The sequence below is a fragment of the Cyprinus carpio genome, chromosome B25, assembly GCF_018340385.1.
Source record: "Cyprinus carpio isolate SPL01 chromosome B25, ASM1834038v1, whole genome shotgun sequence".
Lineage (NCBI taxonomy): Eukaryota > Metazoa > Chordata > Actinopteri > Cypriniformes > Cyprinidae > Cyprinus > Cyprinus carpio.
In genome coordinates, this window is record NC_056621.1 from 3,005,155 (window position 1) to 3,033,095 (window position 27,941).

Genomic DNA, 27,941 nt, shown 5'->3' on the forward strand with positions numbered 1-27,941 from the left:
TTTGATGTTCATAGAACTGTACCATTTATTATTGTACACACACTGGGTCCGACCCTTCTCAATGCGACTGAAGATGACATGGAATGTTACAGTAAGATCTTTAATAAAAACCCATTGCTGTTGAGAAAAATTCACAAAAAAAGACCATCCTTCATGTATTTATTATGATTTTTCAATCTTTCTTTTTAAATGATTTTTGGATTTGATTTTTTAATCCAAATAAGTAATTCTTAATTACATCTTTAACACTATCACCAAACACTGTACATTAACTTCAAAGGGGGGAAAACCAAAAACCCATAAAAACAACAAACACTGCAAATTTAATGTAGCAGTTAATACATCGTTAAAGTCGGCCAATCAGAGTCTACCGTCAGCTCGTATTAGAAGAAGCTTTGAACGATGGGATTGGGAGCTGTCAATCAACAGTTACCATGACGATGGGGTGAATCGTCCTCGCGCGCCGCGTATGAAACAGTCACATTCATGTTTGCGGTGGAATAAAAACGTTCAGTCACGATTCGCCGTTCTGCACTTTGGAGACGGGCGGTTGCATGAAGTCTTTGAAGGGCCCCAGGGCGTCTTTGAGGGCGGAGCTCACTTCAGGAGACGAGCAGGTGATGCACTCCACCAGCGTCGGGTACAGCGCGATCACCTGAACCCACACGTTCCCGTCCACTGACGCCCGGACAGGAAGAGGAAGAAGAGAGAAATGAGCAAAAACAAGGACGCAAAACCCGGACCCTGCCCATGAGGCTTCAAAGTGCTGTCTAGGTAGGCAATAGAATATTTAGCTGTTCCAGCAATACATTTTCACGTTTATATTTCATATAGAAGTTCGTCATGGCTGCTTTCAAATACACAAAGTGTTGAAGGACAAACCCGTCTCACCGTTCTCTGGTTGAGTCTTTTTCAAGGAATCCATGAGAGTGCTGATGGCTTTTAACACAAAGATGATCTCAGTCACTTGTTGCTGAAGATAAAAAAGAAATGTTGAGAAACACTTAGAATCAATTTCTGTGCAATTTACTTAGTAAAGTCCACTTAGAAACAGACATAAAATATAGTGAAAGCAATTCAGTGAATATGTCCAGCTCATATTTCATCCCAATATCAAAATTATATTCATCAAAAAAAAAAATTTATCTTTATTAATACTGAAAACGTTATCATTTTTGCAAAAAGTCTGTTTAGCAACCAACAACAGAGTGAAAGTGAATTTCGGTGAATATATGTCCAGCTCATATCCATTACATCCAAAAATGATATTTTGCATAAAATAGTCTATCTTAAGAAAACTTGATTATATTTAATTATACACTTAAAAAAAAAACACATTTCCTCCTCAAATTATTGCAAAAATGTATTAATCATAATCATACAAACAGGAAATCTTGCATTAAATTACAAAACTTCCTTAATGCAAAGTGTAAATATTACTGAAAAAGGTAGAAATAAAGAGTCCTTTAAATAATTGCAAAAATAATTTGTGATTTTATATCTTTTTGGGGGAGCTGCTGAGGTTGTCAGACCTGGGCAGCGGGCAGCGTCCACTGAGTCTCTGGTCCTCAACGTATCGTCGGAGCACGTCCTGCGCCCTCTGCAGCAGCACTGACAGAGCCATACGGGAGATGTAGCCCTCCTGCGGCGTCGACACCTTATTACTGAAGGAGAACTGCAGGAGAGTCTCGAAGCACACCTTAGAGAACTCCTCCCGCATTCGGATGTCCATTTCAGCCTCTGCACGGGACGAGAGGGGACCGTTAGTGTCTTCATACTTCAACACCAGAGGTATTCTCTATCTAATGCCGTTAATCTCGTTCCGTTCCTCACTGAAAGCTTTCATGTGACTTCAGAAGCAGTGGAGTATATATCGCACAAGTCTAATGGATCACTTTAATGATACTTTTATGAAAGAACATTTGTGACCCTGGACCACAAAATTTAATGAAATTGAGATTTATACATCATCTGAAAGGTGAATTTATAAGCTTTCCATTTATGTATGGTTTGTTGATAGGACAATATTTGGTTGAGATAAAATTATTTGATAAAGTATTAAGAAAATCGCAATCGTAGTTCTTAGTGATGCATATTACAAATCAAAAATTAAATTTTGATATATTTATGGTACGAAACTTACAAAATATCTTCATGGAACATGATCTTTACTTAATTTCCTAATGATTTTTGGCATAAAAGAAAAAATATTATAATTTTGACCCTTACAATGTATTGTTGGCTATTGCTACAAATATACCCCAGAGACTTAAGACTGCTTTTGTGCTCCAGGGTCACGTTTGGTCTAACATTATCTTTTGAGTGTGTACTTGACAAAATCTTAATTTTTTGAGTTGACTACTGCTTTAGGAACAGTTTTCACATTGTGAATCAGATGAAAAGGGTTGTTTTTTCCTTTTGTTTTCACTCCATACCTGTGAACGATGATGACTGGGAGTGAATCGATCCTTTATTGAGCATGCTCATGATTCGACCTACGAACTCTTTGGGTATGAAATTGGCAAATGGTAAAATCTCTGTGCTGATCAACTGCACCACCTAGAGGGGAAAAACACAATATATATATATTTAAAATATATTTTATAATTCAATATCAATATAATATATTAAATATAGTAAAATAAAATATACACATATTATTAATATAATATAAATTATATATATATTATTATTATTATTATTATTATACATAACAAATAGTTACAGTAGTAGTTTATTGTATAAATATATTTTAATATACTATATACATAATGTATACAATATAGTTGAATAAAATGTTTTAATTTTTTAAAAAATATCTATTGATATTTTTTAATTATGTTTTATGTGTATATAGACATGTACACACACATTAAAAAAAAAAAAAAAAAAAAAAAAAAAAAAAAAAAAAAAAGTATCATTATCAAAATGTCCAAATATTAGTCTCACAAATAATATTAGCCTGCCACTAATACATATTAGTCATAATAATAAATCTATCTTAAATAGAGTTTATTAAAAAATTCTTTTGGAATTCCAGCTCTAGAATTCTATGTTCGTTTCAAATTTGGCTGAGTGTTCTACTGTCAGATGAAATGACCTGGACATCTACAGCTTCGTTCCTCTGGAACTCTTGTATGGAGAGATTATCTGGAGGTGTGCTGCGGGATACGAGAGGAAAACGAGTAAGAATGGATCTGAAATCACTGATTTCTTTTAATACATCATGATAGGTCGGACACCTTTTGGTAAACAGGAAGTCTTCAAAGGCGTTCGCCAGCTCTGGCCACATCGTGTCAAATTTGCCTGAGGATGCTTGTTGCCGGGCAACAGGGAGTCCAATGGAAAGCACTTTGAGCAGAGAGGAGACGGCCAGTTTCCAGGTGCTCTCAGCAGGACAGGCGTACTTCAGGCCCAGAGGAATCCTCAGAGTCTAAATACAGAGAAACAGAGAGGAGTGATTCTGCTCAGTGCGCACAAGCTCCTGCTTTTAAACCCGCACAGATGAGCCGTTGCTTCGACTCAAAGTAGGTGACATGTGGAGTCTAAGAGAATGCATCATGTCTAACAAGAGTACTAATTCACAACCAGCGCTGGGTAGATTACTTAAAATTTGTGGTCCATTACTGATTACAAATTACATGACGAAAATTGTAGTCAGGGTTGCCAGGTTTTCATAACAAAACACACCCAATTGCTACTCAAAACTAGCCCAATTGCGTTTCGAGGGGGGTTCCCTGGTAAAAATCACGTTCCGGAAAACAGCGGACTTGGCAACACTGATTCTAATTAGTAACACAATCTGGATTACACATTTTAGGTAATGTAGTCTGATTACTTTTTACCTAACTCGTTTATCATATAGACGTGAATATGATTATTGTTCCATATCGATAAATAAATACAATACATTTCATTCTTTGTTATCAATATCATGAAATGCATTAAACATTACAGTACAGCAGGGTTTCTCAAACTGTGGTTCATGGAAAAAAAAAACTGTAGGGTTTTCATGAAAAGCTGAAAATTTATGTAATCATACAAATGACAAAACCTTGGGAAATTACATTAAACAACATGGATAAACATGAAAACATCGCATTGCATGGTCAAAGTCTTCCCGGTTTGATGAAGACATAGTATTTCATAGTCATGCATCGGAAGCATATAATAACCAACTTGCATAATTATTAGTCTCATGTATATAAGTGGTAGATTGAAAAAAAAAAAAAAGAACTGGGGTGAATGAATCAGTTATGAATAATTTACTGCCTTTGTGTGAATGATATGTATTCATGTAATCCATAAAAAAGTAAATGTAATCTGATTATGAGCAGTTTAAGTACTTCATTTTTAGAATCTGATTACATAATCCAGATTACATGCAATCAGTTACTACCCAGCACTGTTCACGACATACCAAAAATCTATTATATTTGTTGAGGTCAGTTTTATGAACATTTTAAACTGATGATTTCCGTTTTGTACCTTGATGATGTTTTGTAGGACTTTCTCGTTGATGACAGCTTTGTGACAGGCCGTTTTATGATATAGATCAACCACCACCTCCAAAGACTGCTCCGCAAACGGCACGTAGTTTAAGGCCACCCACTCCGCCTGGACACAGACAGAAAAGAAAAAAAATAATGTATTATTAAACGAACAAATGTCTCCTCCTCAGCCTCAAAGACAAATGCCAGAGTATCAGAGAAGGACTGAGAATAATCAACACACAAACACTTAATCTCCGTGGCCGGTCTCCACATCGGCTCTTAGTTAAAACTAAAACAATTGTTAAATTCACATTTTTAATCATATTATCCCTACTATCTGTAAAATGAGCTACAGGACAGGACTTTAATGCAGCAGATGCCTGGAAAAACAGACCCTATAGATTTCCACTTCTACACTTGTAACATCTGTGTCAAATTTCAATAACAAGTTCCACATTACTCTGACACGGACCATAATAGTAGATGAAAAGCAGCAGCTACAGGCCAAGCACAAGACTGATACACACAAGGGTGAGTAGATTGGTTTATATCAGCCCTGATGCTAATTTGAGCTAAAGTAGTTCAAAGGCTTTAGATTCAGCATCATTTAAAGGTAAAGTGGCACCAAAGGCAATTGAAAAAATGTTGGTGAGATGAAAAAATTGTTTCATTACATTTTTGGATGATATATGCATTTTGAATAGCTGTCAGCAAACCACAAAAAGTCATGTCATAATACTTTTTATACATTACATTGGAAATGGAAGGATAGTTCAAGCACATTGCATTGTGGGATACTTTTTTCATGTAGTTTTTTTTTTACTGTATATTTTGATAAACGTAGTAGGTCACTGAAACATGCTATGTATACAGAATATTGGCATACTATGCACAGTATACATACTACATACTGTAAGAAAGAGTAGTATGCTATTCAGAAACAGTCTTTGTTTATTAACCATAAAATTCAAAAGTTATAAAGTAAATAAAATAACTGTTGGTGGCGTTAGAGAGTTTGAAAAATTGGCATGAAAGAAGTTGAGACTCTATCCTATGATTGTGTCAAATTGTAAAACTTTTCACCACACGGTTCAAAGAAACGCCATAAAATAACTATTAATTTGTTGAAGTTTATGTTGGCAGATGTTAGAATAAATGATCAAATGTGGCTGATGGAAATGAATGGAGAAAAACAAATGTTATAACAGTATGAAGAGCGACGTTTGTCTTATAGCGCAGTTAAATGGAGCTGAAATTAGCCGAAGGGAAAAACCAAGAGAAAACGAGGCAGAAAGCAAACGAGAGACAGAGATATAGAGGAAGACAGTGGGAGGGAGGAAGAACTCACCGGTGCAAACAGTTGGATCTAAAGTGGATCCGTATGAAGTACAAAAACAGAACAAGAGAAGAGCAGACAAATGTTTACTACCACTGCTGATCACAACCGCACAACACACTAATGAAACTACTTCAAACGATGACAACAACAAAGACCAACAAACGTTTGCTTCGAAAGTCATGTTTTAACATACTTTGTACCTAACCTAAAGGATGGGTTAACATTTCAATATTTCACATTTCTACCAGTTTATAATTATAACTTGTAAACTGATCCACATCTTTATCCAAACTCCACTTTGACACAAACTTGATCCAAACTTTAGATAAATGATCAAATTTTAAAAGTTACCACATGGTCCAAAGTACTCAAACATGACTAAAAGAGGCACAATGCAACTGAAAGAACATAAAAACACCATGCAAAGAAAACTAAATCAAATATTTTCTAAACAAAGCCACTGAAACTATCCATTGTCCCAAAATATATTAAATGGTCTCAGAACCACATAAAAACTGAGAGGAAAAAAGCCAACTGTAAACACAGCAAAAGAGCATAGACTTCAAAACAGCGGAAGATAGATTATCACATTTGGAAACGGACACAGAAATGAATGTTTTATGATGATGATGATGATGATAAGTGTATGTATGGTGAGTCATAAAATAACAATGATCAAGACAAACAGAACAAAAGCAAATCCACCATCTTGAAGACAGATGAAAAAGTGAAGACCATGTGAGGTGGAAACGGGACAGAGACTCACCTGGTTGTATTTAGCATTGGCCACGTGTTTGGTCTCCATCTTTCCATACTGAGGAGGTTTACAGGAGAACTCCACGAACAGCAGAAGCTGCTCAAAGATGGCGGGATACATCACCTGGAGATTCTCAGAGCCCACACAAATTGCCTAGAACAAAGATATACAATCTCATTCAACCATCCAAAAAGATGAAGAAAGAATGTGTAATCAATCCAAAAATCAATGATTTTCAAGGTTGTTTTGGTGTAGACAAGTCCACTTGTCATCAGAAATTGGTTTGTTTGATTGGTTGGTGGAAATACTAAGAATGGGACTGAATGGATGATTAGTGCTTGTGTGGTACTTCTCTGGCCCACAGGGGCAAACTACACAACAGAGTCATACAAGTGTGAAAACAAACACAAATACTGCAACCAAAAACAAACTCTTGACGGTCCACTTAAAAACATAACATTTCATTAAAGGGTTAGTTCACCTAAAAATGTAAATTAGTCCATGTTTTACTCACCATCAAAGCATCCTAGGTGTATATAACTTTCTTCTTTCAGATGAATCCAATCGGAGTTATATTAAAAATGTTCCTGGCTCTTGCAAGCATTAGACTGGGAGAAAGTGTGTTTTTGTTCAACAGTCCAAAAGTAGTCAAATAAAGTGCATGCATCCGTAATGAAACGTGCATCATATGGCTCTGGGGGGTGAATAATGGCCTCCTGAAGCGAATCGATGTATTTTTTTAAGACAAATATTTAAAATGATAAAAACACCTTTTTTTTTTCACACTCCCCGGAGCCATGTGATATGCGTTTTAAGATAAATGGATGTGCTTTATTTGACTACTTTTGGACTGTTGAACAAAAACACCCGCCCAAGCCATTATAAAGCTTCGAAGAGCCAGGACAATTTTTTATAGAACTCCGATTGGATTCGTATGAAAGAAGAAAATCATAAGATGCCTCAATGGTGAGTAAAACATGGTGAACTAACCCTTTAACCAAATTCTGAAGGTGTTCTACCTTCTGCAGGACGTCAAGGGCAGTCAGGACTGCTTCCTGCAGGCTGGTGAGCACCGCTTCCGTGTAGGAGGGCAAGATGAAAGGCGAGGAGTCTGAGCTTATGGGTACCGACACGGCTCCATGCAGAATCACCCCCAGCTTCTTGAGATCCTCCATGCTGAACCCTCCTGCGATGTGCTGGTACAACGCTGGGAAAATCTGTATTAGCGCCGTCAGGAAAGGCTGACTGGGTACGAACACTAGTTTATCTGTTCCACCACTAGGGGGTCGCGTGCACTCGGTTCCTATCCGGTACCAAGTGTTCCACGCTGACCACCAGAGGGCCGAGTCGTCCAGCTCCTCTCCAGGTGGTGGAAGTGAAGGCTGGGCACCGTAGCGCTGGGCTAGTCGTTCGGCAAGGGAATCGGATCGGACTAGGGGTCTTCCTGGCCCAGAAACTTGTAGAGACTCCATAAGGACAGGAGGAACGTCCATTGCGAGAGCGTCGAGTTTATCCGTGTCTTTAATGGGAGTGACTAGCTGGAGGATTTCCTGGAAGCTCTTGAGAGCGGCGAGGGAAACTTCATTGTTCTTGCTGAGTGCAGCAGACTGGATATGGTCCAACAGAACTTCCCAAGCCTTGAAAAAGTCACCTGCAAACAAGAGCATGACTTTTAGAACCAGATTCTGAGATAGGTCTTTGAGAACCACATGTCTCAATGCCTACCCAGCTGCTGAAGCAGGTATCTCCTGGTGTTGAAGATCCGAGCTACGCCCGCAAGTGTCAGAACCCATGTTTCCGCCCACTGTTTCTCTGCTGTGTCGCGTGAGTGGTGGATGAGGATGTTTCCACCTCCGGATTCGATCTTTTCCTTGTCGGCCGTGGTGGAGGACTTCCTTACACAATCCAGCAGATGAAAGAGAACCTGCGGAGCAATGAGGTTTGGTTATTAGCAACAATAACAAAGGAATTTTAACTAGAACTGGGTTTAAATTGGTCACCATTCAAGTCTGATCCAACAAAGCAATTTTAACTAGAACTGGATTTAATTTGGCCCCCAACAAATAAAAAAAAAATTAAACACATCTCTTCCATCTTTATTTGACCCTCTAACTCTAGCACTCTCTATTCTAATTCTATTCTTAAAAAAACACTTGTCCCTTTTAGACTTGCACTCTATTCATTTGCAGCTCGTTTTCTTAAAAAAAAAAAAAACTAACACTAGTTTTCTAATCTTTTTGTATTCTATCTGTTTTCTTTTCATTTATTATACAATTAACAAAAGCAAAAAAGACCTCTAACACTAGTTTGCTCTATTCTTTTTCTATTCTGTTTCTTTTTTCTTTTTATTTATTATATTATTTAAAAAAAAACCTTGCTACGTGTACTGAGTTAAGCTAACTGAGACTTGTTATAGCACTTATATATCATTGCTCTTTTGTTGTTTTTGATTGCTTCCATTGTCCTCATTTGTAAGTCGCTTTGGATAAAAGCATCTGCTAAATGACTAAATGTAAATGTAATGTAATGTGCCTGGTCAAGTCTGATCCAACAAATCAGTTATAACTAGAACTGAATTTAATTTGGTCTCTGGTCAAGTCTGATCTACTAAAGCAATTTTAACTAGAACTGGATTTAATTTGGTCTCTGGTCAAGTCTGATCTAGTAAAGCAATTTTAACTAGAACTGGATTTAATTTGGTCTCTGGTCAAGTCTGATCTAGTAAAGCAATTTTAACTAAAAAACTGGATTTAATTTGGTCTCTGGTCAAGTCTGATCTACTAAAGCAATTTTAACTAGAACTGGATTTAATTTGGTCTCTGGTCAAGTCTGATCTAGTAAAGCAATTTTAACTAAAAACTGGATTTAATTTGGTCTCTGGTCAAGTCTGATCTAATAAAGCAATTTTAACTAGAACTGGATTTAATTTGGTCTCTGGTCAAGTCTGATCTAGTAAAGCAATTTTAACTAAAAACTGGATTTAATTTGGTCTCTGGTCAAGTCTGATCTAATAAAGCAATTTTAACTAGAACTGGATTTAATTTGGTCTCTGGTGAAGTCTGATCTAATAAAGCAATTTTAACTAGAGCTGGATTTAATTTGGTCTCTGGTCAAGTCTGATCTAATAAAGCAATTTTAACTAGAACTGGATTTAATTTGGTCTCTGGTCAAGTCTGATCTAGTAAAGCAATTTTAACTAGAACATGCATTTAATTTGGTCCCTGGTCAAGTCTGATCTAGTAAAGCAATTTTAACTAGAACTGGATTTAATTTGGTCTCTGGTCAAGTCTGATCTAATAAAGCAATTTTAACTAGAGCTGGATTTAATTTGGTCTCTGGTCAAGTCTGATCTAATAAAGCAATTTTAACTAGAACTGGATTTAATTTGGTCTCTGGTCAAGTCTGATCTAGTAAAGCAATTTTAACTAGAACTGCATTTAATTTGGTCCCTGGTCAAGTCTGATCTAGTAAAGCAATTTTAACTAGAACTGGATTTAATTTGGTCCCTGGTGAAGTCTGATCCAGTACCTTCCAAACCACGATGTTCCAGGTCGGTGGTTGCAGCAGCGTTCCGTGAGCAGCAATGGTGGAGAACATTGTCTGGCCGGCGCTTTTCCTCACAGCCGGCCGTGGGTCCACGCACAACTCACCCAGCTTGGCATACAGGCACAACCACAGACAGTCAAAGGGTGGCGCAGGGTGGAAGGGTCGGTGCAGAGGTTCACCTTTATCTTGGGCCTGTCTCAAGAGAACCGCTTCCTCCCTCTCCAGCTCCTCTGTAATTGCTTCTCCCCTTTGGAAGAAGTAGTCTGAGATGTTCCACTGCAGGGGAAGAAGAAGACTCTTGGTCATCCACTCAGTCAACTAAACTATCCCAACAACTCAACAACTCAACAACTTCAAGGTAAGGCTAAAGAGTCTTTAAAAGCAGCACTAGCAGTACTCCTCACCAGCAAGCCGATAGACGTCAGGCTGATGTTTAGCTCCTGGTTCTGGAGCCCAAAGCTGCCGGCTACATCTACCACAATTTGTAGGCACATGCAAGGCATTGTGGGTAAGAAGTCGGTCACCACCAACTGCAGGCACTGGAAGGCTGTTCGTATGAGGGATTCACTGTGGAACAAAAGGTATATTAGATACAAATGCGACACTCCAAGATCCACACTTTAGATCTAAATCTAAATTGTGAAGACTTCATTGGTCAACCAGCCTCATAAGAAGAACCAAGCAGGTTGACTAAGCATTAAAGGAATAGTTCACCCCAAAATGAAATTTCTGTCTTTAACCACTCACCCTCATGTCGTTCCAAACCCGTAAGACCTTCCTTTATCTTCAGAACACAAATGAAGTTATATTTTTTTTATATTATTAAATCTGACAGCTCTCTGACCCTACCATAGAGAGCAACACAACTGTAATGTTCCCAGGTCCAGAAACGTAGTAAGGACTTGGGTAAAATAATCCATGTGTCATCAGTAGCTGAACTTCAATCTTGCAAAGCAATGAAAAAACTTTTTGTGCACAAATAAAACAAAAATAATGACTTTATTCAACAATTCTTCTCCTCCAAGTTATGTCTTTCACCATTTTAGAGAGTATCACAACGCATACGCACGCTTTCCCCGAAGCGTAAACAACGCTGATTACGATAATGCACGCGCTTCTGGACTTGGATATATTACAGTTGCGTTGCTGTATATGGAAGGGTCAGAGAGCTCTTGGATTTCATCAGAAGTATCTTAATTTGTGTTCCAAAGATAAACAAGAGGCTTACGGGTTTGGAACGACATGAGGGTGAGTAATTAATGATAGAGTTTTCATTTTGGGGTGAACTAACCCTTTAAACCAACTCTAATTTGCATAACCCAGTCTGGACCAATATGGAAATTCTTGCTCGTCTAAGATGGTCTTTTATGCAAGGTCAGGCTGCGTGTCTCACCCCTGGTCATTGCGGATTGCTCCAATGACCCCCAGCACCAGAGGCCATCCCGGTCCGAGAGTGTCTCCCTGGTTCTGTAGGATCTGTAGGACACACTCCAGCTGTTTCTGTCGGATATCGGCGTGAAGGACATTGGAGAGCTCCTTCAGAGGGTTCAGAAGCAACAGCTGCAACCTCTGAGGTGAACGGGGGATTGGTTAAAGATGCTGTCCAATCAGTAACCCAAGTCAAACTCTGAAGTAGCACTGATTTCCGATCACATAAATTAATTTCTACCTGGTTTTGGGACAGCGGGGGATCGTGTTTGAAGGAGAGTCCAGCTTTGATCAGCGAGGTGATGGCCTCTGCGCCCCACTCCCTCATTCGAGCATTAGGATGCTGACAGACCTGATGAGATAATTGCACAATAGGCTTCATGTTCTTTTTCAATATTTTCTTTTGATTTTGTGGTTAAATACGACACATTCTTTAATGACTTTATGAGATTCTCGCATTAATAAAATCAGCAACAACACAAAGACAAATCAAATATTGCAAAAGGAGGGTGAAGACACATGAATGGACAAGATAACATCAATAACAAAAAAGAGCAAAGCAATATATATTGCTCATAAAAATAACTCATTATACAAATAAAGCATGCACACAGCCAAACTGATTTGCAAAATATTCTTAAATTATAGATTTTTTTAGATCACAAGAGGAAACATTGCTTATTGGATTTTAATTGTGTAGATCACAGATTAGTGTGTTTTATGAATGTAAAAGTGAATGTTTTGTAGTAAAGCAGATGATTAAATAAACTCAAAATAATGTTGTGGTCATAGTAGTAAGGGTGGTTTTTTATTATTATAGTAGTCTAATAATGACCCTAAAACCAACTATTTGAACTTAGACTCCAAGCTGTACAACACACAGCTGAAGATATAAAATAACATTCAGAGAGTAATTATCATATAAAATAGCCGTTCTGTGATCTGCTTTTCACGCGGAGGTTGAAGCAGCACTTGTGTTGAAGCTCTGATGGGAGTCATGTGAAAGAAACTTAAGTGTGACAGTCGAGATCAGCTTGAATACAACCACCATCTGATTAGCACAACAACAGGAGCCTGATTCATGAAAACACTGGACTGATAAAGGGTGGGTCACTCTTTAGAGAGAAGGATTTCTGAATTGAAAAAGAAAGTTCAGCACTTACCTTCTACAAAACAGACATGTAGCAAGAGACGGAGGAGGAAAAAAGATGGGATAAGACAACATGAGGACATGAATTGTGCTTAAGCATGTATACAACCACAGAAGAAGTGTGAGTACAGCAGACAAGGACAGCAAGTAACGAGCAGAAAGATCAGAGCAGCCTGCCAAGTATTGAATATTAACATCTCAGAATAGGGCTTATCTCATTACAACAGTTATTTATTCTTCATTAGTTGTACAGGTATTAGTAATATTTGTTTTAGCAATATTAGTAGTATTTCAAGACCCTGAAGCAATATTACTAATGATTAGAGCTGAAGTACACAGAAAGATTAATGCTAAACTGTGTAAAATATAAATAAACTCAATGGACAAACCTCTCTCTCTCTCTCTCTCTCTCTCTATATATATATATATATTAGTGTTGTCAAATGATTAAATCGCATCCAAAATAAAAGTTTTTGTTTACATAATATATATGTTTGTGTACCGTTTATTTATGTATATATAAATACACACACATACAGTATACATTTTGAAAATATGTACGTGTATATACATTTATATATATTTTATTTTATATATAAATATATTTAATATATAAATATAACATTTTTTAATATATACATACATGTGTTTGTATTTATATATACATAAGAAATATACACAGCACACACTCATACATTATGTAAACAAAAACCTTTATTTTGGATGCGATTAATTGCGATTAATTGTTTGACAGCACTAATATATAAAATAAGTTATATATCCATAATTAATAAATAAATGTACATAAATAAATCATACATCCCTGATAAATAAATATAAATTATAAATAAAACAAACGGACAAAGATGCCTTCAAAATGAGTATATCTAAATATACTAACAGTATTAAACACTATAAATAACTACATACATAGTAAATAAAAATAATTTAAATAAAGAAATTATATATACATAATAATACATAACATTAATAACATAAATGCATTATAAAATATAAATACAAAATAAACAAAGATGACTTCAAAACTAAACAGTACATATATAAAGAAAAAAATAAAGAAAAAATACGAAAATGTAAAGCCTTCAAGACTAACAGTCTAAACAAATAAATAAATGTGTTTCAAAAGCAGAAACTGTGTTGTTGGTCTGGACTCACCTCCAGTAAATGAGCCGTCAGCGGCCTCCAGAGAATCTCGATCCGGTCCATATTAACCAGTCCGGTCTCTAACAGCTTGGCCACCGCAAACAGAGATGGCTCCTAACCACAGAGATATGAGAAATACACAGATGAGACCGGAATCATCATGTTCTGATTCAGTGAATCTGTAATCAGCTTTAGCTCCGAACGCACCTTGTTGTTTCCGTAAGCCATCTCCATGGCCTCCATGGATAACGAGCACAGAGCGTTTATCAGGTGATGCAGAGAGACATCGTCCAGGTATCTACAATCACACACACGTGTCATTCTACAGCTGATCTACAACAACACTTGGCTGTTATGATTTAACCAAACAGCAGCACTCTTTAAAACTGATCTGATACTAAGTGTATCACATCAACTGAATTATTTCTGTTCTGATGTTGGCGGATTCTTACTGTGAGCTTTCAAAGAGTCTGGACAGGATGTTTGATATGACGGGTAAATCGGTCATCACCGCTGTGGTCAAAACCTGCAACAGAAAAGAAAAAATCAACACCATTATAAAGTCATAAACACTTCTTCTCTAGCTTGCTTACTAGTCTAATAAACCTAGTACTGTATAAGACAAATATTGCTTTTGTTCCTCTTTTGTAAGTCACTTTGGATAAAACAGCACGTAAATGTAAACATTTATGAGGAGTCCTAGTAAGTTGCATTTCTTTTTGGCAACAACAGACTTGTTTTAAGTCACCTTAAAAAAACAAAAAATAGCATTAGTGAGCAATATCTTTAAGTAAAAAGTGTTTCCTACTAGAAAAAAAATGCTGGTGACTTGGGAATCATCTATGATCCCTAAAAATAAAACAGCCATTTATTACATCCCTCAAATAAACCCTGTTGTCTTGCAGCTTGCCCACGGTGCACATAAACACTGCTGTCTCAAAAAGTGCCTGTGATGCTCAGAATGTGTTCTAGCTAGGCAGCTCACTAGGTTTTGGACAGGGCTGATATCAGCGTGTTTTACCGTGCTCGGACCCTCCACAGCTCGCCCGGGTTTCAGAACGCCACCGACAGACGGTTTCAGACCCAGAATCCACACCAGATGTTGTAGAGAAGAAGAGATCAAAACCAGTGAAGGCCAAATACAATCAGCCAAAAAAAAAAAAAGAAGAAAAAATTAACCTCTCGTTCTTTATTCTTTAATAAAGAAATACATTACACTGTATAATATGTAATTATATATTAATATTGTACTGTAAAATAAAAAAGGTATTTATTAATAATAATAATAATAATACTTTTACAGAGCAATAGTAAAACTACAATACTAATAATTATTTCTGTCTTTCAAACATTAAATCATATATTATGTTATATTAATTGTATGTTACAGTTTATATATTAGTCAAATTTATTGTATATTACTATTTATATGTTAGATTTATTTGCTAAATGTTTTGTATATTATTGTTTATATATTACATTGTATCTGTAAAAAATTATAGTATTTTATATTATAATTTTTATAGTATTTTACTATATATATATTTGTAAAGTGTATTGCATATTACTGTTTATATATTTATTTGCAAAACGTATTGCAAAACGTGTTACCATTTATATATTATATTTCTTTGTAAAATGTATTGTATATTTATATATTTATTTATAAACTGTATATCACTGTTTAAAAAATAAAAAAATATTATTATGTATTATATTTATTTATAAAATGTATTGTATGTTACTGATTATAATGATATTATATTGTTATATTAGATTATATATAGATTTATATAGATTATATTAGATTATATATAGATTATATTAGTTTTTTTTTTTTTTTACATTGTATTAGATTGCCAATTCCAGTCAGGCATGTCATCAGCAAAAGGACAAAAAAAAAAAAAAAAAAGAAGGAAACCCTCCCCATTTATGCATAAAATGCATGAACAAATTTAAACACTCAATGTTTTGCAGTTTGCATTTCGCAAATTCACATGGATTGCACATTGGAAAAATACAGAAATGTGTATAAATATGGAATAAAATCACATCCCTATAGAATGAACAAACACATATTTCCTTATCATGCACGTTTTCTGGATTCTGTTTGGTCAATTACTGGTAAAACCTGGTCCAGAACAAGATAAGATAAAGACAGATAAAGTGTGCATGTTGTGGTGACTAAAGCGTGGTCCTGTACCTGTAGTGTGGCTAAAACCAGCTGCCATGAGGTTCCCAGATAACCACCGTGACAATGAGCCAAATTCAGCAGCGTCCGCATGCACTGAATGTTCTTCGCTGTCAGCTGATTCACAGACAGAGAAAGAAAAGCCCTTGTAATTAACCTGGAACAATACTCAGCTGCACTTGACACTGATTCAGAAATGAAGTCAACAACTAAAGATGAGCTTGAGTTACTCTGTAATCATAATTAGCTGTCCGTTTGCCTTTATCAGACTAAAACTCTTGTCGTCTGAAGAGCTGTTGCTCTCTGCCATAATTAACATCATATAAAAGCAACAGAAATCTATGATATGTTTTCGATAGCAAGGTAAACGTGTGATTTACCATGACGGTGCCCTGCGGCTGTGCGGTGAGCGGCTGACCCACTGCTACCACCTGCTGGTGAGATTCACTGGACGGACTGACCATCTGCACACTCTGACCCTGGATAGAGTACACTACACACACACACACACACACTCACATTAAACTACATACACTTACACACACAAAGGTGGCCAGTGATGCACCGAAATTAATTTACTGAATGACGAAATATAAGTTTCCATTTACAGGGTTCCGAACCATTTTCCATTTCAAAATTCCATACTTTTCCAGACTCAAATTTCCAAACCTCTCAATAGATTTTCATACAATATTTAACACAAATGGTCCATAAAGCATTATTATCAGCTTTATATTTGATATATAGTTCAGTCATTTGTAAATATTTGTTATTTTCTCTGGGTTTTTTCACTGATTTTGATTTGAGTCCCTAAAATAAAAAGCCCTTAGGTCTCTTTAATGCATACTTTGTAGAGGCCAAGACACCACAGTGTGAAATGAGCTGATGGCAAAACAGGTGGCTCGGTGTGCATCGTCCTATATGCCACGTTTAATGGTTTCTCATGTTCAAATAAAAGTCTATACATTTTATTTTTTATTTTTGCAAATGTCCATGAGGCTATGTAATACGGTGCTAAGAATATTGTGAGAAGAAACCCAAAATGCTTATAACCTGAATTTTGCATAATCAAAAAGTGCATACTTGACAATCACTAAAGAATCACTAAACAGCTGCCATGAAATCTCCCTGCTTGAACAATAAATGTATTTTCATTCAATTATTACGTTTCTATTATAAAAACTGAATAGCGAAACAAATATTTTTCCATTCTCTGCTTTCTTTTTCCCATACTTTTCCAGACCTGGAAAATACTTACATCAAATTCCATACTTTTCCAAACCACGTGGAAACCCTGATTTAGACAAAACCAGGCTGAAAATAAAGTTTATTTAATAACAGCCCTGCATTAAAAAATTTATAAATAAACAATTTTTACAAAAAAAAAAAATTATGCTTACTTCAAAAATATTAATAAGGACTTTCCACAATTTAGTTCTTTAATTTATTTATTTATTTTTACGTAATATGCATGAAGATTTGTCCACTTGTGTTTATGTATCAGCTTTAATGCAGTCTGTTTTGATGTCACACTTCAGGAAGTCTCAGCCTCAGATGCCACGCCCACGGACCGTTGGCTGAACGTCTGACGCATACGGCACACAAGAGTGGAAACACTTCAGGAGTTTTACACACCGGTCTGTTATTGTGGCGACATTTCCACGCCCCGAAACGTGACGCTGAACAAAACAAACTGTGATTGTCGGTCAAACGGCCTCATGAGCCTCTCAGCCAATGAAAGCTGCCACGAATTCCAGACCTTCAGCTGTCAGTCTGAAGTTCTGGCTACACGAGACTACACTTCAGGTGACTGATAATGTATTTATGTCATGCCAGATGAGGCTTGTGCAGCCTGAGTGAGTGTGTGACAGAGACTCGTGCAGAAATCAACACAAATGAGTGCAACAGCACACACAGAAAGTTAGGTTTGCAACATTGCATGACCAAAATGTTTCAACGTGATTGCAATGTGCTTTTATACAATAGTAGTACAATAAACGAGAAGTTAAAATTACGTGGCTTACATTTAAAGACACAATATTGACTGTTTTTGCTTATTTTTGCTGATGAAAATAGTTCCAATCAAAGCCACAGCAGAACTGTTGTGTGTCTCCCAGCAACACACTGGTGTTTCGTTACTGAATGAATCCACGGTTTTTTGAACGAATCGAGTGAGTCAATGATTCACTAATCCATTCATAAAGACAGTTGTCACTCGTTTCTGAATGAATCAGCCGTTTGAACAAATCTGTTGAATGAAGGACTAAATGACTCACTCATTCAAACAGTCATTTGCCGCCACCTACTGGTTTCATTCCAACATTTCTTATTTGTACGTTTAAAAAATATTTAAAACATTAATCTTATAAAATTCTTTATGCATTCGAAATTTTGCAGTGTAAATACATTGTGTCAACAGCTCTACAGTTTCTTATTATTATAACCGAATTAATTGAAACAATGTTAGAATTATTGTGAAAGATGACACATTTAATAATGTTAGGGAAAAAATTACAATTTAAGAAACATAGTGGGAAATGACATCTGTTTTGTTATATACAGCAACTCCTTGTCAGTTAATTGTTATTTCTACCTCTTTTCTAGTCACAGAGCACTTTATTTTGAGAGTTGTTTAAGTGAGAGAACATGTACTGTAACTTTGTTCAGATTGGGGGAATTGTAACGTTTAATCATTTTAAATCATTTTTGCATGAAAAAAAGTATAGATTTTTGTTTGCATATGCTGTCAATTATAGTATTTAGAAAGAAAATCGATATCGGCAAAAATCGGTATCGACAGGTCACACTTACAAAAAAAATAAATAAATAAAAAAATTCAGAATCGGCCAAGAAAATTGCAATCGGTGCATCTCTAGCAGGTAGACTACAAATAATGTTTAGTGAAGTTTTGTTCATACATCACCTGAAATACATAAACTAAAAGATCTCGGTTCATCAAAACGATCTAAAAATGAGAAATTGATATTGTTAATCCAGCACTAGCACCCACACAGCTGCACCATCGGAGAAGTGCTCAATGATTTTAGCCCTTCAAAACGGTTTCGGATGGCAATGAGTTTTCGGTTTTGATTGAAGTGCTAAAATCACTGATCAAAACTGTATTTTTGGTTGTTTATCCACTTATTTGAGGTGAAGGTCAGCATGCACCGCTCTTGTACCTTTATTGGAGAGGTTGGCAGTGTTGCTGCTCAGGATGGTGAGGGCGTAGTGAGGAGGCAGAGACGCTTTACAGATGGCCGTAATAAAAGCGTCACGCGGCGTCACCAAACCCAGACGACCACACAGAGACGCCATGGACAGCTCCGCTTTTAGGATGTTTTCTGTGGCCGCCTCGTCCGTACTGACACAAACACGGCGAATATCATCAGTACAGTCAGTCTGGTATGATTCATATATGCTAATTAGATTCATTTTGAGCCTGGACCACAAAACCATTCACAAGGGTCAATATTTTAAAATTGAGACTTATACATGATCTTAAAAATGATTGTCAAAAGCAAAAAAGCTACAAAATGCAAAAAGCGTGACATGCTCAAGCAGCCCAAAATCAGTAAGAAACAACTATTGGATTTCATTTGGCAAATATGATGCAGGGCAATGATATCAATTAATTCAATTAATCAAATATATTTCATAACACTCAAAAACGTGAGTTCCATGTAAGAATTAAACTGCACATTTGCATCGACTTTTTAAATTTTGACAGAATTTATATTTTTTAGATTTATAGATGTTTACATCATCTGAAAGCTGAATAAATAATCTCTCCATTGATGTATGGTTTGTTAGGATCAGACAATATTTGTCTGAGATACAACTATTTGAAAATCTAGAATCTGAGGGTGCAAAAAAATCTAAATATTGAGAAAATCATATTTAAAGTTGTTCAAATGAAGTTCTTAGCGATGCTTATTACTAATCAAAAGTTAAGTTTTGATATATTTACGGTAGGAAATTTACAAAATATCTTCATGGAACATGATCTTCACTTAATATCCTAATGATTTTTGGCATAAAAGAAAATTGATAATTTTGACCCTTACAATGTACTGTCGGCTACCCTTGCAACTTATGACAGGTTTTGTGCTCCAGGGTCACAACTGTAATCCAAGTATAAAGCTTTAGCTATTACAATAAGAGTTAGGATTTGAATTATAGCATATAGTGATATATTAAGAAAGTGTCCCGTACCTGGCGTCCAGCAGGAGTGAAAGGGCCGCCAACAGGCCGCACCAGCAGGCGTTCACCATCTCCTCCCAAACCTCATGAGCCACTGCAGAACACATACGGCATCACTACAGGGACAAAACACTGTCCTAGACACATCATCACTGAGTCTGACATTCACAATGAGCAGATTAGCCTTGTGTGGTTTATATAACATTTACTGCGGATATCATACATAATGTCCTGCTATTCAGCTCAGATTCTGTTTTTTATCACATTTACTGACTTTGAACTGTTATATAACGGTTTCATTTGTAACTTCCCTATAAATCAATCCAGATGTGATGTTGCACAGTTCTTAACTTAATGTAGCTCAAGTATAAGATATACCACTTACACACATTTTCTGCTATGTGCATCATTCAAATCAATACATTTTTCACATTTTATATTTATATTGTACTTATACTTGGTCATACTTTCGTTTAATGCACTGTTGTTATGTACTTCTTAGTGTTATAATGTTAGTTGCTTGTAATTATACAGTTAACTTACTATTGTAAGTACAAGTAACGTTTAACAATTGCACACTAAGATAAAGTGTTTTAACTTTGATTTTATTAATTTGTAAATATTATTGTTACTGTTTATACATTTCATAACTGTAAAATATATAGTAATTGATTATATTATATATTTTATTATATTGTTATATAAGATTAGATTGCATTAGATTACACTCATTTGTAAATTTCATTGTATATTATAGTTTAAATATTATAATTGTAAGATTTATTGTGTTATTATATTGTTATATTATTTTAGATTAGATTGAATTGGATTAATTTGTGAAATTTATCGTATGTTACTTTTTATATATTATCAGATTAAATGTTAATAAAAGTATAAATTATTAATAAAAATGAATAAAAAAAAGTCATACAAATTTATTAATATAACTATTCAGTGTTAGATCATGTTAGCTCACGTCTATTAATTATTATTAATATATACATATGGATTTTAATAACGTGTAAATAAATGTTGAAATTAATATAAACTGATAATAATAAGTATTTTTCATTGTTAGTTCATGTTAACTAATGGAACCTTATTGTAAAGTGTTACCATTACACACACACTGTTTGTTATATAAAGTCACAATATACTGGTTTTGCAGTATAGTGTATCACAGCCAGAGTGCATAGTCTCGTTATTAAAGAGATGCTCTCCAAATATACTTCAGGTTGAGAGATTCAAAGACCTCGACATGAACTCACTGGGATCCTGAGGGCAGCGGGCTCTCTGTGGAGGACTGACAGGCTCCGCCTCCTCCCTCATAGCAGCTTCCTGTTCCTGTTTGGAGAGCTCTCTCTCGATCAAAGAAGTGATTCCCCTCACCAGATCCAACAGGGCGCTGAAGGCCACAGACATGGCGTAACCTTCAGGGATGGAGGGCGGCTCCACTTTATCCAGCATCTCCAGACTGAGAAGAAACACACGTTAGACCAACAGCACGGACAAAGTAAAGACTCGGGACTGATTTACCGTTGATGTAACCAACTAGTCAAGCAGTCAAAATACAGTCAAAAATGTATGAGTGATCCAAGAGCCTATTTAATCTAGGAATCAAACCGTGAAATCCCATACTGACTGCTGCTGAAAAACAGGTCACATACATGCAGTGTGCTTTCCTTGCTTTATGATCATTGTACATTCACTTAATCAGTGTTAACCAATATAGACATATTATTCAAATCAACTGAATCAAAAGCATCTGTGCACATGACAGGCAGCAAAATGACACAAAAATATAAAGCAAAACAAATTTATGTACATAACTGGTATGTCAACTAGACTTTTTCAAAATAATGTGTTCATTAAAATTCAACATTAACGTGGCAGTACCTTTACTGTAGATGTTAGAAGTTTTTGATGTAAAAAAACATATATATATATCATATATATATATATATATAAGTAAACGTCTAGTATGTTGACATTTTTGAAAATAATGTGTTCATTTTTAAAATTAATAATCTAAATATATCCTTTGTAAAAATATAATGCAAAAAATAAATGTGAAAAAAATATGGATATGACTAGTATGTTACCTAGACTTTTTCAAAATAATATATTCTTTTTAAAATGCAACATTAAAATCACAGTAATTTGACAGTTTGTAAAAATATAAAGCAAAATATAAATGTGCAAAAAAAAAATAATAATAATAATAACAACCAGATTTCTTTTCTAAATAATGCATTAATTTTTAAAATGAAATATTATCATGAGAGTAATTTGAACACAGATGTACTATATATATATATATAGATATATATATTATATATATATATATATATATATATACATATTTTTTTTAATTTAAAGCAAACATAAATGTGCAAAAAAAAAAAAAAAAATTAACCAGTGTCAACTATACTTTTTGAAAATAATGTATTAATTTTTTAAAATGCAACATTAACATGACAGTAATCTGAATGTTCTTCAAAATAAAACAAAATATAATAATTATGTAAATGAACTTTATGTCAACTAGACTTGTTCAAAATAATGTATTATTTTTAAAATGCAGCATTAACATGAAAGCAATTTGATAGTTTTTAAAAATATAAAGCAAAATATAAATGTGCAAAAAAAAATGCAAATGAATAGTGTGTGGCAACCAGATTTTTTTCAAAATAATGCATTAATTTTTTTTTAAATGCAATATTATCATGAGAGTAATTTGAACATAGCCTTTGAAAAAATATTAAACGAAACTAAAACTTTTTTTTAAATTTAAAGCAAAACATAAATGTGCAAAAAACAACAAAAAAAAAAACTTAAACAACCAGTGTGTCAACAATACTTTTTGAAAATAATGTATTAATTTTTAAAATGCAACATTAACATGACAGTAATTTGAATGTTCTTCAAAATAAAACTAAATATAATAATAATCATGTAAATAACTAGTATGTCAAGACTTTTTCAAAATAATGTATTGCTTTTTAAAATGCAACATTAATGAATCTGAAATGTGCGAAAACAAATGGATGTAAACCACTAGTGTGTCGACTAGCAGCAGCTGTATCATTAAGTCGACTAGTCTCACACATCCCTAGTAAAGACGAGTCAATACTGAAAGCGTGTGGTCACTCACTAGGTGGCTTTGGCACTGCCCTGGACGCTGACGTTCATGAGGGGGATCCAGGTGCCCCGGTACTCAAAAGCGGCCTGTGTGATCAGACCCCCCCCTGCTCCTGCCGCACCCGGACCTCCCTGAGCGGACCCCTGTGAAGCCGACACCGAGCCACCTGACACACACACACAGTTTGACTTTCACATGAGACAATCAGTCATTATACGAGTCAAGAACATGAAGCTCTCAGCACGCGTGTGTGTGTGTGTGTGACCTGCAGGCGTGCTGGTGGAGGAGGTGTTTCCTGCGCTGGGGAGGATGAAGAGGGACTGGATGAAGGAGCCCAGAGCGTTGACGATGTCTCTGAAGACTTTGGTGGAGTGCTGCTTCATGTCGTACGACTGACAGAAAGACCTGCACACATAAGACCTTCATGAACTCCAGAAGAGGAAACATCTCTCTGCAGGCAAACTGATTACAACCAAGCCAAGCCAATAAGATATATCATTTGTATCACAAGATCTGTCAAAACATTCCACATTAGATTTTAATTTAAAATCTAATCTAAATCTAATCTGATTTTAAGTCTGAAATCTGATCTAAAATCTGAATATCTACAAGAAAGAGTGTTTTTAGATTATATAAATAATTTTTAAAAGCAAACATTAAAAAAACAATATTTTCCCATTAGAACTGTATTGTATATTGTTCATATATTATATTAATTTGTAAAATGTATTTTATTTTACAGTTTATATTTTGGTTTTATTTATATAACTGACTGTATATTACTGTTTATACATATTAATGTGTACATTTATTGTATGTTACTCTTAATTTTTTATATGACATTGTTATATTACATTAGATGGACTGTATTAGATTAATTACTGTTTATATATTATGTGGCTTAATAATAAAAATATATGCTTTTATGTTATTAAGCCAATAAAATAAATGTATGTGACTGTATACAGGAAGAGTGTTTTTAGATGTTAAAAATGTTATATTTTAGTAATTTTGTTACGTGGTTTTGTCATTTTTATTAGTTGTCATTTATATTCTATTCTGTTTGGTTTTTATGTATGTTTAAGTTTTAGTCATTTTAGTATTTAAACATTTTATTTCAGTTTTTTTTTTTTTACATTGAAGTCTTTCATCTAATATCAATATTTTATTTCAGCTTTATTTCAATTAACAAAAATGAAATGATTTTTAATAGTTTTCGCTAACAAGAAAACTGTTTAGGTTTTGGAAAATATTATCTGCATAAAAATTAACAGAAGTTAAAAAAAAAAGAAAAAAAAAAGAAGTTAAAATAAAAGTTTCACTTCTAATAATTTTAGCATGTCAACTTTTCTAAAGATTTATAAAAATAAAAAAAAATTCATGTAATATTTATATTATATTTTATTAACAATTAACATTTTTTTTTTTTTTTAGTTAAACAATACCATTGCTTGGGTTTAGGGTTAGGGTATATAAAATATCATTAGATCTGCATAAAAATAATAGCAGTCAAAGGAATGTTCCACCATGTCAGAAAGACAGTGTGTGTGTGTGTGTGTGTGTGTGTGTGTGTGTGTGTGTGTGTGTGTGTGTGTGTGTGTGTGTCTGTGTGTCTGTGTGTCTGTGTGTCTGTGTGTGTGTGTGTCTGTGTGTGTGTGTGTGTGTGTGTGTGTGTGTGTGTGTGTGTGTGTGTGTGTGTGTGTGTGTGTGTGTGTCTGTGTGTGTCTGTCTGTCTGTCTGTGTGTGTGTGTACATGTGCTCACCGCAGTAAATGTGGCTGAACACACAGTCTGTGCACAGACTCCACCGCCACGGCTCTCAGCCACTGCGGCTTCTCTCCATCCAAGAACTTCACCAGCAGAGACAGGAAGATCTCACACTCCGTTACCTACAACACACACACACACACACACACACACACACACACTGAGCACTGTAGATGCAGAAATCACCAACACACTGATGCATCCAAACAACATCAGCAACTGCAGTGCTGGATACCTGAAAATGTTTTCCAGCACAGAAGTGCACCACAAACAAATTCAACACACCAATATATCAAAACCAATGCAATAAGATGCATTAAACTAGATATTAATTTTTTTTTTTTTTTTCTCTTTTGAAAATGAAACATTCAAAAATATTCCCTGTTATGAGCTCATTAACATATGGCTGCCTGCATTTACATATCAACAACACCTTTTTGATATTCAGCAACCAATCCTGATGAACATTATGCAGGATAGGAAATCATAACCGAGGCCATTTACATATTTAAAAAGCAACTTTTGGGCAAGACACTCCAGGTGAATAGGGACAAAAAATATCTTATATATATCACAACACTTCCCAAGTACATTTGATTGCATTAGAAATTACAAAGATTTTTCTGTAAAACACGTTTTCTGAAGTGATGTTTAAATATGGAAATTAGGCATTATCTAATTAAATACGCACTAATATCCAGAATATAAATCTGAAGATTGGATAAAGTCAAGTTCAAATCATTTGTTGACATATTAAAGTTAAAGGTTTTTACACGGAGGATTTTGGATTTCTCTTTTTATCACTTCATAAAACAGAAAATACGGTCAAAAGCAAGCAACAAAACAATTACCCCATGTTTTTATAAATAAAATGTTATATAATTCAATGTGAATGATACATGAACAAACCCCTCAGTAAAAACCATCAAAGTATAGAGAGGAATAAACCTGTAAAATCTGGTCTATGTAAGTGCTGCTGAAGTGGAGAAACAAACTCGTTTTGAGAAAACTGCCCATGATGTGTATTTTGATTTAAACCCATAGATGCAAATAGATAAAGTGCAATAATAAAATTAAGTGAATGATATGAACAAACCCCTCTGAATTAATCTTCAGAATACAGATAGGAATAAAACTACTAGGTTTAGTGTGTATCTGGGGCCCTACGAAATCCGTTAGATTTTTTCCCAAATTCTGTTTTTTTTTTTTTTTTTTTTTCATTTTCATTTTTCCGGATTCTGTTTTTTCCATTTTCATTTTTCTAGACTCTGTTTTAATGGATAAATTAAAAAATGTTAATCAAAAAGCATGTCTAATTAATTGAAATTATGAAACGTGCACAATTTAACACGCAAATTATTAAAAGTTTAACAAAAATGTGATTTTAAGGACATATGAAATAAATTCTTTTCTCTCAAATTCAGTTTTATTTAAATCAATATATAAGTAAATAAGTAAAAACATTCTGCTAAATATTTTCTTTGTTAAATATTCCTTAAAAATAATGTTTTAATAAGAATTTTAGTATTAGTAGTAGTATGATTACATTAAGTAATATATTTCTGTCACAGTTTCTTCAAGTTAAACCAAACTTTTTATTTTCGTGAGCGGGCCTGTCCGAGTCGGGAAAACACCTGAGCATTACCATTCATGCAGGATTTATATTAAATAGTCTCTTTGTGGCTTAATATCAGAGGTGTAAGGTATTGGAGTAAATGTAATTAGTTACTGTACCTGAGTATCTTTTTAGACACTTTGTAGTTTTACTGGGTATCAAAGATATTAGCAACGTTTACTCTCTACTCCACTACATTAGAAATCAGTGTTTCAGTTACACATTACATTTTGCATGCACCTAGCAGTTGTTTTCTGCTACAAAAGATGTATTGCCAAACTACAGGTCACTGAAAGTACTTCTTGAGCTCCTTAGGAAAGTAGTTATGAATCACTGGTGTTTTATATATAAGGACATTTTAGAAAATAAACAGGATTGCTCTCCTCACGAATCAGCTCTTTCTTGGTTGAGTAACATGTTCTCTGCGCCTCGTCTTGGACTTTGTGTCACTTCCCGTCTCCCGTGATGTTTGCAGTCAGTTTGTATCTCATCTTGTTACCCCCTGTGCATATATATATATAGCCCTAGTGTTCCTTTAGCTCCTTGTGAGTTGTTGAATATAATGGTTGTGTGTTTACCAGTCCGTCTGTTCTTTGTTCACTTTGGTTTTTGGCTTATTGCTCGTTCTAGTTTTCCATTAAACACCTGCACATAGATCCTCGCCTCCGCCTGTTGTCCCCAGCTTCTCCACAACGTTACAGTTTTTCACTGGCATGACTCTAGCGCATCTCTGAGCCTAGATTTAGTATTTATTAAGTACTGTTAAAATCAAATACTTTTACTCAAGTATGGTTCTCTTTACACCTCTGCTTAATATTCAGAGACACCGGTCCATATCGTGATTTCTTTTAACTCTACTGACCTACTTTTGATTTGTTCACCCCGAATTTAGCGAACCGTGCGTCTCACCAGGAGGCTGTAGAAGTGTTTGATGAGGACCGAGACGACCCGCAGCAGTCTCATGCAGATGGGGAAGTAGGGTTTCTCCACAGGCGCCGGGGACGAGGCGCTGCTCCCGCAGCCCTGACGGAACTTGATGTTGGGGGGGGCCCTGTTGCGGAGGCCCTGACGGAACTTGATGTTGGGAGAGAACAGCTTGATGACCAGCGGACACACGCGCTCCTTCAGCAGGAAACTGAACTCCTGATGC

At 35.2% G+C, this 27,941-nt stretch overlaps 1 protein-coding gene across 1 annotated transcript; it reads right to left on the bottom strand.

The window, feature by feature from the left end:
• mon2 (MON2 homolog, regulator of endosome-to-Golgi trafficking) lies at positions 1-27,935 on the bottom strand. Its single transcript, XM_042753529.1, has 31 exons — positions 27,872-27,935; positions 27,701-27,829; positions 25,174-25,298; positions 23,676-23,815; positions 23,423-23,576; positions 21,537-21,742; positions 20,281-20,362; positions 19,248-19,429; positions 18,992-19,033; positions 16,449-16,561; positions 16,081-16,185; positions 14,899-14,979; positions 14,330-14,403; positions 14,085-14,175; positions 13,890-13,991; positions 12,727-12,729; positions 11,805-11,915; positions 11,529-11,704; positions 10,540-10,702; positions 10,118-10,411; positions 8,315-8,513; positions 7,609-8,240; positions 6,599-6,742; positions 5,842-5,859; positions 4,489-4,617; positions 3,243-3,433; positions 3,101-3,161; positions 2,436-2,559; positions 1,533-1,740; positions 892-974; positions 1-678 (listed from the first exon to the last, which is right to left on the bottom strand). Exons 2-31 carry the CDS (start codon positions 27,752-27,754, stop codon positions 515-517), a joined length of 4,251 nt encoding a protein of 1,416 aa, XP_042609463.1. The 5' UTR covers positions 27,755-27,829; positions 27,872-27,935; the 3' UTR covers positions 1-514.
• Positions 27,936-27,941: the final 6 nt, after the last annotated feature.

Coding starts and splice junctions, on each gene's coding strand:
- mon2 (XM_042753529.1), bottom strand. CDS start 27,754: ATGAGACTGCTGCGGGTCGTCTCGGTCCTCATCAAACACTTCTACAGC. Junction 21,743..23,422: donor GGCAGTGCCAAAGCCACCTA/GTGAGTGACCAC, acceptor GTTTCTTCTCAG/TCTGGAGATGCTGGATAAAG. Junction 10,412..10,539: donor TGACGTCTATCGGCTTGCTG/GTGAGGAGTACT, acceptor CTTCCCCTGCAG/TGGAACATCTCAGACTACTT.